Raw genomic sequence first — 12,374 nt, 5'->3', positions numbered from 1 at the left:
CTTAAAATTATGCCCCTTGGGTCAAATTTGACCCTGCCCCGGGGGTCACAAAATTGAAAGTTTGCTTATATAAGGCCTATTTTGTGAAAACTTTAAAAATCTTCTTGTCCATAATCATTGGGCCTAGGGTTACCAAATTTGGTATGTAGTGACATCTTATGGTCTTCTACCGAGTTTCTTCAAATTATGCCCCTGGGGTCAAATTTGACCCTGCCCCGGGGGGGTCAAAAAATTGAAAATTTGCTTATATAAGGCCTATTTTGTGAAAACTTTAGAAATCTTCTTGTCCATAACCATAGGGCCTGAGGCTACCAAATTTGGTATGTAGTGACATCTTATAGTCCTCTACCAAGTTTGTTCAAATTATGCCCCTGGGGTCAAGTTTCACCCTGCCCTGGGGGGGTCAAAATGTTGAAAATTTGCTTATATAAGGCCTATTTTGTAAAAACTTTAAAAATCTTCTCGTCCATAACATTGGGCCTAGGGCTACCAAATTTAGTATGTATTGACATCTTATAGTTCTCGACCAAGTTTCTACAAATTATGCCCCTGGGGTCAAATTTGACCCTGCCCCGAGGGGTCAAAAAATTGAAAATGTGCTTATATAAGGCCTGTTTTGTGCAAACTTTAAAAATCTTCTTGTCAAAACCGTATGGCATAGGGCTACCAAATTTGGTATGTAATGACATCAAATAGTCCTCTACCAAGTTTGTTCAAATTAAGTCCCTGGGATCAAATTTGACCGTTCCCCAGTGGTCACAAACTTGAACATATGCTTATATAGGGCCCATTTTGGGCAAACTTTAAAAATCTTCTTGTCCATTACTAATGGGCCTATTTCTACCAAATTCGGTATGTAGTGACATCTAATAGGTCGCTACTTAGTTTTTTCAAATTATGCCCCTGGGGACAAATTTGACCCTGCCCGGAGGTCACAAAAATGAACATATGCTTTAATAAGGCCTATTTTGTGCAAACTTTAAAAATCTTCTTGTTCATAATTATAGAGCCTATGGCTACTAAATTTGGTATGAAGTGATATCTAATAGTCCTCTACCAAATTTGTTCATGACTCGCAGATGACCCCCTATTGATTTTCAGGTCACTAGGTCAAAGGTCAAGGTCACGGTGACCCGAAATAGTAAAATGGTTTCCGGATGATAACTCAAGAACGCTTATGCCTAGGATCATGAAACTTCATAGGTACATTGATCATGACTCGCAGATGACCCCTATTGAATTTTAGGTCACTAGGTCAAAGGTCAAGGTCACAGTGCCAAATAACGTATTCACACAATGGCTGCCACTACAACTTACAGCCCATATGGAGGGAGGCATGTATGTTTTACAAACAGCCCTTGTTATATTGTGAGATGATTCTTTACAAAGAAAGATGCTACTATTGTATTTGTTATAAATGTGTAAAATGCTCTTAAGAAGGAACCAGAGATTATTAACCCTTTACCAAACACTGACAGGATTTTACAGGTTTGTAGCTGACGACTTTATAAATAATTGTGATAAAAGGAGAAATTGCTCAAGATGAGCATTTTCTCCTTTTATCACAATTATTTCTTCCCTATCTAATCATTTCCTTCAGATTCCATTACAATTTAATTGTCGTCTGCAACCTCTTTCAAATTGGGAATGTCCAAAATATGTCGTTTGGTAAAGGGTTAAGGCATTTTGATTCATATGGGTATTGTGAATCTGTTTCAAATCAAAAGCGTAGATTTGATTTTCAGAATCTAAAAATATGTGAAATAGAAAGAACGACAATATATTTTGGAGAGATAAATGTACCTACGTTATAAGCAAAAGACCTGTGCAACAATCCCGGGCTTTTTAGTCTGTTTAGTTAACACGGTAGTAACTTTTTTCATATATAAATGCTCACTCTTCCAACTTTAAGCGTCCAGTGGGACGAGGGATAGAAAGAGAAAGTCACATGCTTAAGTACATTTCAACCCATGCGCATTGCACGTTTTTTTTTCGCATAAAAAACAGTGGAGCGATACAGGGCCATCATGGCCCTCTTGTTTTAAATAAAGTTATCAAAATGACTTGTCTACGTGTATGCGACCGTAAGGAAAGATTGCGAAGCTTAACATAACGATCTCCAAAACTTGACAATTCTTAGGCAAACACGTTAACACATGATGCGAGAGCACGGGATAACGATGAGATAACGGTATTTATTTAGCAATATTGTAACGTGATAATGCGTTCTCGCATTGTGATCTACGACCCCGCCCCTGCTTAGGTTCGACCAATTGTGCCAAAGTAAATTTACAGGTCGTCGCCGAGTCTTCACATCTTCCATGTGCTTACCTGCCCCTTTCTTGCTTGAGGGTTTTATTACCAGCGTAGGGTGTACTATAATTAAACATACGCCGACTGTCTTTTTGAAAGATATTTCTTGTTTGAATAAATCATTGATAAAAATGTGCAATGCTTTAAACACGGAAATTTGCGCCACTCTATTGGCAGTCAATATAAGGGTGCATTGTTAACGTTTTTTCCAGTTTTTTTTGTGTGTCACTAGAAACTTCTCATAAATGTCTCTTTTTGTCTCAAGAAATTTTGATTTGGTGCATGGAACATTTTGCCGCTACTGTTAATGTACACATGTATGTTTAACTAACGAAATATTATATCCACGAAAGCGAAAGTGACTTACTGTAGAAAAATATGCCCACATATAACTTTTGGCATACCAATTTAATTTATCTACCGCATCACAGCGTTCTTAATCGATTTTCGGCAAATTTAGGGGGTGGGGGCGTTCGCCGTTCTAACTTTCTGTCGAAAAAAGGGTGTTACTTGTTATTGATTTCAGTCTCTCACACTTTTAGATATTTTTCATAATGCCTCATGTTACTTTTATCGTTGCAAATAATGTGAAAACAATATGTTCCGGTTTGCACTTGATTTGCAACGACAATTTACTTATGTGTATTGTTTGATAACGATTAAGGACTGCACAACTTCCGTGTAACCTAAGCACGCGGACATATATACAGATCACGAGTATTGACTAACCACACAAAGGCTTAACTGTATGTTTGTTTCAGGTTTTTGAATTCAATAGTCATCTATCAGCGAAAAGCATTAAACATCTGTTATTCGAATATATGAGAATTAAGTCAGATGGTAATGCGAATAAGGCTACCGCACATATACGAAAAATCGATCCTAGTTTGAATGGGAATATATATATATATATATATATATATATATATATATATATATATATATATATATATATATATATATATATCTCTTAGGAATGGGTCAGTGTTCAAATGTAAATGAGCTGCATTGAATAGTCTGAAACACGTCAAAGAAGTCAAATACACGTATAAATAAACAAGAGCATAAACGATAAATCAAGACATTTAAAATATTAAGTTTAGTATAAAACGATGCATATTTTAAATTCTTAGTGGTCGTTTTAAAATATTTTCCCGCTTGAAGTATATTATCAATTTGTTCGAATGTTGTTAGTGTCTTAATCGTCAGTTGACAATTTACACAATACCCAAAATAAGATAGATTAATACATATCCACCATAATGATTTTTATGTAACATGAAACAAACAAATGTTCAAGCCTTAGTGGAAAACACCTTTGATTTCCTTACATACGTTGAACCCTACTGTGATATTCAATTGATCTGTAAAGAAACAATGATACATACGAAACATAATTAAAACATATTGCAGATGGCATAAATTGGTGAGTCGTTGTTTTATTAATTTTATTACATCACTTATCTATTTATGAAATGATAATCGTGTAAATCTTTCTTAATTTTGTGCATAACTACAATTTTTGAAATATAATCAAAATGCTACTGCTTGTATTTTTTATGCACTTAATTCACAAGCTCATTACCCTATTACCTCCATTGATGATAATATATTTGTTGTACCGGATATATCCTTTTATATTACAAATGGTTAGCTGTCAGAAACACAGCCCGTGTAAGACAAGCAATTCGGTCTTACAATCAAGATTTCTTTCTTATGCATATTTCTAATCAAGATTTACTTATTTCCACGGGAGATCTATCTACGTCTTACGAAGATTATACTTTTTACTGAAGGCATGCAATTTATTTTGGAAGATTTCGTGACTTTTTACCATTTTGGCCGAGTTAATTGTAATATTTCTAAAATATTTGGATTCTTCAATTCGTAAGAAAGTTATTTCTCACTTCCAAAATTTGTTATTGTAAAATATAAGTACTTTTTGGGTAATTTTATCATTAAGAAACATCATATGAAAATTTAAAAGCTGCAAGTGATATTGCGTTTGTTTAAGCTTTAAAGAGAAATTAAATACAGTACCATAAAGAACAAACCATCGCTTTATCCTTTCGTTTTTGCGTCGACCTTTCATCACACACCCGTTGCAAGGTGAGCGTGCGAAGATCATGCAAAATAACTGCGTTTCGACGCTCGTCGTTGTTCTAATAATATGTTCGTTGAAAGACTATTACATTCACAAAGTGTTATTGCGGAAGATGTGTGACGCTTTTACTTTACGATTAGTAAATCATAAGATCCCGTTTGAAAGTCGCACGGATTTCAAATGAAAAAACGTCTCGGGAAAGACGTATACATGCCTTGAATATGTTCGGAAATAAGGTCGGCCAAGTCAGTAAAAACGATTACTTACCTTTTACTGCATGAATATGTCCCTAATAGATGAATATGTCCCAAATAGATATTCATTTGCATTCATATGCACTAGATCTGCTTCCAAGCAGCGTTTACGATATCGCAATGAGGTCGATTTTGTAAACATGTCTCGTGCAGCATTTATCTAACAAAACGAACGTAATTCTTAAGCGTCAATCCAGTGTTACCAAGCTTTGCATATTAAGTAATCTATTTTGAATGGGCATGTTTAAAGGTTTATTAAAATACCGTACGCCATTCCTGACAAATAAGTTTCCCGAAAAACCTATGAAAATTGGGGCGATCAGACTAGCCTGTCTTTTATTCGGAAAGTCGAACTGAAAAGGCAACGCATTCGATCCGAATTATCATGAAGGAATAACCTCAGCTAGCTGTGTTGCACCTAAATTTAAAATGGGCTATTTAGAGGTTCCCTCACAGACGATGGCGATGATTATGATGTTTTTGATGATGGTGATGATGATGATAATGATGATGATGATGATGATGATGTTTTCGAAAAAAGAATGTACTTTACACTAAGGGGCTATGAATATGTAGATAAAATTGAAACTGTTCAAAACTAATTTTGTAGATGCCATTGGCATGTCAGGAAAAACAAATACCTGTATCCTTGGTGAATATGGCCGACTTTCTTTATCTGTGACATACTGGGTAAATTGCATTAAAGGGGCCTTTTCACAGATTTTGGCATTTTTTAACTTATTCATTAAATGCTTTATATCGATAAATGTAAACATTGGATCGTAAAAGCTCCAGTAAAAAATCAAGAATAAAATTCAAAAAAGGAAAAGAACATTGCCCGGACCAGGTTTCGAACCAGTGACCCCTGGAGTCCTGCCAGAGTCCTGAAGTAAAAACGCTTTAGCCTACTGAGCTATTCCGCCGAGTACAGATACTTGTAGTATTTTAGACCTTATATAAGCAATCTTCGTAGTTTCACAAAATTTAACGACAAAAACAGAACTCTCCAAATTATTCAATCGTTTCGCGTTGCAACGCTTTATAATTTTTAGGTTTTAAAATCGTCAAAAGATGCATATAATGGCTATATTAGACCATGGTAAATGTTCAGTATTACTGTTTCCTCACAAATATCATAACTAAAACGAAAATTTGCGAATCTGAAACAACTTTTTTCAATTTTGTCAATTTACCAAAGCGTGAAAAGATCCCTTTAAATATTGGTGTTATTGTGTAAATGATGCCCAATAAACATTTCCAAAAACCATGCTATTATATGTTAATATCAAGATATAACGCTTGGCGTAATTAGTGAGCAACGAATGTAAAATTCTCACTATTACGATATGGTTTCTGGTGTACGTTTGGATCTCTCAGGATGTTGGCAACGTAGATTTGTTTGTATACAATTTTCTCTGTTAGCGTATAACTGATCGCGACACACAGAATCGACACAATGACATTAGCAATTCATCGAGATGTATCCATTATAAGAACTCTAAGTCTCTACTTCACACCGAAAGGTATTTGCGGTTGGAAATTGCGGTAACATATTAGACAGCCTTTGCCAAGTTAAGATGCTCAACCACAAAGTAGTAAAGTTGGTAAATAGTTTCATGTTTCATATAAATTGAGAATATGTTATTTTAGTTTTAACGAAAATAATATTTCTATTATTGATTATCAATATCATGCCTCTTTTTTAAAATGTATTCAATATGACGTTGTCCTTAGAGAATTTCTAATATAACTATAATATGGTTGGAAATACTGTACATGACATTTAATCTGATGAGCTTAACATATGAAGATACAATATTGAAATTATATACGTATACTACATGTGTATCATCTTATCAATACAATTTAACACGTTTATATATTTTATATGTTCGACTATGTGTTTGCAACTACAAAAATTGATAATTTTTTGTTTAAAAATCTGTATTTTGGGCCAAGGGCATTTTTTTACTTAACAAACTGAGTTTGGTTTAATTGAGTACCAGAAAGCGTTTCGTTTGACCATTTAAGTATTACACACTGTAACGAACTATTGAAGTTTATTATTGATGATTTGTGCTTAATCGATCTGGCGTGAAAGCGGTTTGCAAGTCGCTTAGAGGAGGACGAACTAGAAAGACACAAAAAAACGACGATTTTGGAAATGTAGGTTTTTTTACCATTTGTTGAGTGTTGGACAGGATAATGTCGGTCTTTTGTGTTTGCGTGTTTACGACCTTCAAAGCCATAATCACGCCAACACGAAATTACGACAAGTGCAAAAATGTGTAACCAACAGTACGACAAAAAGGGGCAGAGAAAGAGAGAGCTGATCATTAGACCGGCGAACGTGCAAATTACGCAATAGCAACAACACGATAGGTTCCATCTTCCAATTTTGTGGAAGGGGCGGTTGCACATATTAAATTCATGCCAATAAATTGCTGATACAATTTTAACAAATATCATCGTATAGTCTGATAACACTGCTCGAAGTGTGAATGCTTTGGACTGTTTACGGCATGTTTACACATTATATTTTATTATTTATTATTATTTGTTAAAAACAGTTTAAATCAACGCGACACAACCCCATCATAAGCAACCATTTTAAAACACTTCGTAGTAGGAAATATACAATTAACGCTGCCAAAAGGGTCAAACATCACGAATTCTTCATTAAGAAGATTTATTTCTTCCTCAAGAAGATTTAGTTGTTCCTAATTGGAAACTCGTGGGAAGCCATACGCTAGCATTACTAGTAGCCACACTCATATACCATGCGAGTTGACATGATTGCGTTATCCGCCAAGTCTACATCATTGTCTATTAACTTAGTATACGACGATATTCTTGCCTGTAAATAGAAGATTTTGTTTTTTTACTTGTCCACACATAGCGAAACAGGATGACTGGGATAACTTTATGATATAATATATTCCTATAAGATTAATCAATTAATATCTTCATTATGTTGATATTGATTGTCCCCTATTTGAAAGCTTTATTTTATGATATTACTACACAATTTACTCGACGATTAAAGTGATAAAATGGGCATCTAACACTTTATAGGTATCAATCGCAACCGTTGTTAATTTTTGGTTATTTCACTTCATATACACTTATATTTGTTAATGCATCATCAACATACTCAAACAATATCCCGGAAACAGAAAAAAATGCATTTGAATATCAACCGTTCTTTCGTTTGAGACCTGATCATGCATGTACAATGTGAACCTAAATTTAGTTTTAGTGCAGATTCGTTCATACGACACAAAGGCACAATTTTGTTGTGCGGAGTAATGTTAAATATCGAATATAAAATATTTTTTTTTAAACTGGTAGCAAGATGAGTTGCAGATAATTGGTCAGTAACCACATTTTAACTAACTCTCTCGACCTGTTTCAGCTCAATTCAACAGTGTTTTATGCCCATAATATCACTTTGAAATCACTGTTTATCTTTCAATTTTTTGTTTGAAATCTGTTTGTTGACCAATTTCTTCCATTTCATAAAAAGCCAAAACTTGAAGGGGTTTTAAAATCTGATATTTCAGCAAGAGTCCTGGCTTGACGGTAAACAATCAAAAAGAAATATTATATACCGGTATATTAGTTTATATAATGCCCTTGGGGGTAAAAACTGGCAACTACCCAATGTCCAGATGCTTTATGGAGATGTATGTAGCTGACTTACCAGAGTGGTTAGTATTAATATAAAACTCGTAGGTTTGGATCTCTTTTTTTAGTTTGTTCAAATTTTGAGTCTGTAGAAAAGAAGTCATAAACCTGTCTAAATTATTACAGAACTGAGCTGCAGTTTTCTTCAGGTGAGTGTTTACGGCTTTGTCCTTCGTCCGTTTTTAGTTCAGGCTGAAATAGTTTACTTTATCAGGCTACTATTGGTATACTATTGTATTTTCTCTCATTAAAGGTTGAATTTCTGAACGTCAAGTCCGCATAAATATCCAGACGATCCAGAATGGCCAGTGTTTCAGAAGTGTCAGACGAAGCAGGTCGGGAACGGCGGCCATCGACGCTTCCAATGGTAGCCATCGTTATCAATTGCTTATTAAAATATCAGATATTGATTTTATGGCATCAGTCTTTAAAACCAGTTTGTTTTGTGACATAATAATGTATGATTTTACTCCTTCAAGCTTTTCAGTGTTTTAGCCTGGAGTTTGCTTTGAAGTTGGTTTTAAGAAGAGTTCATGTTCGAATCGATGATTTAATAGCACCCTGTATTATTAATGCAAATATCTTTTGGCAACCCGAATTGGAAAGATAATAATCCTATACATGTGCACAATTTTATAACCGCTGTCATCAGTTTGTACACTTTGAAATGACTAAATGCTGAAATCGACTAATCTTACTCTGGAAAAATGGTTGTTTGATTATTGACGGCAGTGTATCGCCTGATAGCCTTACTTAGAAAAATCAAACAAGTATAGAAACTAACAAACGGTCACAAATGGAAGCTACATTTGTGTTGTAGAGTATCCCTCATTCCCGATAGTCGAGATCTAAAAGCTTTTCCAACACTCCAATATCGAATACAGAACTTGTGGTAATTGTATGAAATACACTCAAAACTATCTGATGAAACATATTCATATGCAAATGCTATAAAAAGCTATACCATTAACACTGCAACATGTAATAATACTATAATAATTAGAGGTGTAGAATTCAAGTTAATTAACCGCTTTTTTGTTAACTTTTAACATCGTTTTGGGCTTTTTCATTTGCACCTTCTGCACACTGTTTTATTGTATCATCTCGCAGAAATGAACTGTCTCATTCTAATACGCGGCTACTTGTTCTTTTGGTTGAGTGCGGCATATCCGCGACGATGACGCTTCCCACAATATTTCCGTCCCCCGGATCCTTTTCCCCGACCTTCCCAACATCCCCAGAGGACAAAAAAGAATCGGACAAGAATCACAAATCGTTCTTTGGGTTCGGCAGAAAAAAGAAGAGACTGATTCAACAATTACGTACAGAGAACAAAACACTTAGGAATAACCTTGACGATGCTAGGCGTGTAAGTTTAACAAAAAATACAAAATAAAATATATTCAACATTATTTTTTGTTGTGCCATTTTTTATTTGTTTTAGTATTGTGAATAGTTTTCTCGGACTTCACAGCATTTTAAAGAATAATGTTAAATCACCTAATTTTTTGAAGGCGCTGCACGTATTTGCTTATCATACTTAGGACACGATTAAAAAAATAAAAACAATCTATTTACCTTTAACGAAATTTTTATTAAAATAGGTGATACAATTCTTAACGGAGAGGACTCAGAAGTGTTTTAATGAAAACCCTCTCAAAGAGTTCACGCACATTGGTGGTGGTTTAGTGCAGATCGACTGCAACAACACTTACAACATCAATGACTTCGAGAACATGATGGATGACATGGAATCACTGATGGAGAAACTTACTAGAGCATTCGAAGAATCAACACATTCACGGTGCGAGGCGGAAACAAAACTTAAAGATACAAAGGTACCACGATTTATTATAGACAGCAATAAATAATAATTTATTGTACATTGGCTTTGGTAAATCTAGAAAATAATGATATTTACATAAATAATCATTTTAGCAGTTACCATTAGACAATGTGTTGCTTTATAATAAGCACTTAATAAGACAATACAAGGTATTTTAACCACACTATCGTTTATTGAACACTGTAACGCAAACAATTACAGTTACAACTACATGAGGTTACTACATCGCTAAAAGAGTGTACCAATCTTCTCAAGAACCTGGACTCAAAAACATCATCAAAGTTGAAAAACGTTCTGGAGCTTATTGAGGAGCTTTGTAACGACAGATCTGATGAGGCAGTGTTAACCGATGGAATACGGGCATTGCAAGAACATATGAGAGGAAAACAACTGACAGTGCCAAAACATGCAATTCATGCTGTTCGGCGAATATTAAATAAATTTAGTATGTAACGATTTAAATAAGAATTGTAAAAAGCTTTATCACAATACGAATACAATCTGAACACGTCCGAGGGGCGTAAACTAATGTGGATTTTTGTCTTTAAACAATCTATAAGTATGTTTGCGAATGCATTTTGGTACTTCTGATGGTAAAAACTAAGCAGACAGTTCCTTGAAACAAAACTTAATTATCAAACTCTATACATACCACTGAAGACTTATGAATATACTTTTTCAATACTTAAATAAACCGGTATGTATGGCTTGATTTTCAGATTTTGAAACGTCGTGCGATTTTGCCAACTTTCTGCTTGTGGATATAAAAGTCTGTACAGAAATTCGTGATCAATCGGGGTTAACGGAAGAATGTTTGGAGATACTAGGGCAGTGGATGCAGCAAATCACAGGGGATCCTGTAAAAACCATGTGCACACTTGTCAAGAAGTTTGAGGCGTTGAGGAGTGAAGGTATGGAAATGCGGTGGCTATTGAAATCAATTCGTTTAAGTTTTGTAAACCGTAAATGTCTCATTACATGTCTGAACGGTTGCTGTATTTATATACGTTAAAGGAATCATCCATTTTATATCATTTGTGTTCCTCCACTTTCAGAGATTTAAAGATTTGTCGTTGTTCGTCTGATTTTTGTGTCGCTTGTTACTTGCGACGAAATATATTTACAAACATTGTTAACGTGTGCACTTTTTTACTTTTTATGTTTGTTTTAGGACTTATGCCATTTCATATATGATTTAACTTGTGTCACGCTTAACTCAAAAAGTATTTCTGCTAGATTGAAGTTAAGTTATTAACACATTTGGATGCATTTTATAATATTTTGATGCATTGTCTTCCGACATTATGGAATTTTGAGACACATGTGATATGTTTGAGCATCAATGTCATACAATGCCTTATTCAAATACATTATAATTTCGAAAACAAATTTTATTTTTAATGTGCGACTAAATGTCATAAATACTTAAAAAGAGACTCATTCAAATGGTTTAAATTTACCCGAAAGATTATCGTAATATGTGCTTCAAATTAATTACTAGGGGCTAGAAAATCGCAGTCTGTCTATGTAGGGAATCTTTTGAATTGCTGGTCATTGTTTTTATTTCAGCAACACTGAGGGAGTATACATACTACGTTCTCAATAAGCCTAGTGCGCATGAAAACAAAACTACAAAACGGCCTACCGTCGACCTAAGACCACTGAAAATTCCAGACCCGGAATCACAGTATATGCATTTCCTAGAGCTTGCTAATAAAGCAAATGAGACACACGAGCTCATAAAGGAAATCCATTCTTTGCTTCTCTTACGAAATACACCCGAGCTATGTCAAACTCTGTGAATCTAGTGAATGTTGGGAGTAAACGACGTAGAAGAGCTGTAGATGTGTTTAATCGAGACACACTATATTGTGTTAAGTAGTCATACATACGTTAAGTCCGAAAATATGTAACAGCTATTATCACAATAACACAAAACAAAGTTTTTACAATAATAAAGTTTTAAATTGAGAATATAATTTATAGCGTATTTATATCTCATAGAAAATGTATGATTACATATTGAATTCAAAACATACTAAACAGTTGTTCGTCGCCAAGCCCATTGGGGCAGCGGGGAATACAAAAAAAATAACAGGATGCATCATTCTGTTATTTTACTCTGTATCAGACATAAGTAATATTGGTAATTAAATGTTGTTGTATCTTA

The 12,374-nt window shown here is 34.5% G+C and overlaps 2 protein-coding genes across 6 annotated transcripts in view; one reads left to right on the top strand and one right to left on the bottom strand.

Annotated features, from left to right (window-relative positions):
- LOC127875938 (BSD domain-containing protein 1-A-like) overlaps positions 1-4,767 on the bottom strand; it is a 43,989-nt gene extending 39,222 nt beyond the window's left edge. Inside the window, exon 1 of the mRNA XM_052420696.1 lies at positions 4,685-4,767. Within this exon, the coding sequence (XP_052276656.1) occupies positions 4,685-4,746 (62 nt within the window). The 5' untranslated portion in view covers positions 4,747-4,767. The remainder of the gene's footprint in view (positions 1-4,684) is intronic.
- Positions 1-12,374, top strand: part of LOC127875940 (uncharacterized) — a 27,217-nt gene extending 14,843 nt beyond the window's left edge. The window contains exons 1-8 of one of the 5 annotated variants that reach the window (XM_052420706.1): positions 3,374-3,739; positions 8,235-8,381; positions 8,612-8,725; positions 9,518-9,727; positions 9,963-10,196; positions 10,406-10,649; positions 10,924-11,115; positions 11,774-12,374. In XM_052420706.1, coding sequence (XP_052276666.1) covers positions 8,660-8,725; positions 9,518-9,727; positions 9,963-10,196; positions 10,406-10,649; positions 10,924-11,115; positions 11,774-12,006 — 1,179 coding nt within the window. In that variant the 5' untranslated portion in view covers positions 3,374-3,739; positions 8,235-8,381; positions 8,612-8,659 and the 3' untranslated portion in view covers positions 12,007-12,374. Of the gene's footprint in view, positions 1-3,373; positions 3,740-8,234; positions 8,382-8,611; positions 8,726-9,178; positions 9,251-9,517; positions 9,728-9,962; positions 10,197-10,405; positions 10,650-10,923; positions 11,116-11,773 lie in introns of those variants that run through there. The other 4 variants (XM_052420708.1, XM_052420705.1, XM_052420703.1 and 1 more) reach the window with 4 other exon arrangements.

This window comes from Dreissena polymorpha, chromosome 4 (genome assembly GCF_020536995.1).
Source record: "Dreissena polymorpha isolate Duluth1 chromosome 4, UMN_Dpol_1.0, whole genome shotgun sequence".
Classification (NCBI taxonomy): Eukaryota; Metazoa; Mollusca; class Bivalvia; order Myida; family Dreissenidae; genus Dreissena; species Dreissena polymorpha.
This window is presented reverse-complemented; position numbering and strand designations above follow the sequence as displayed.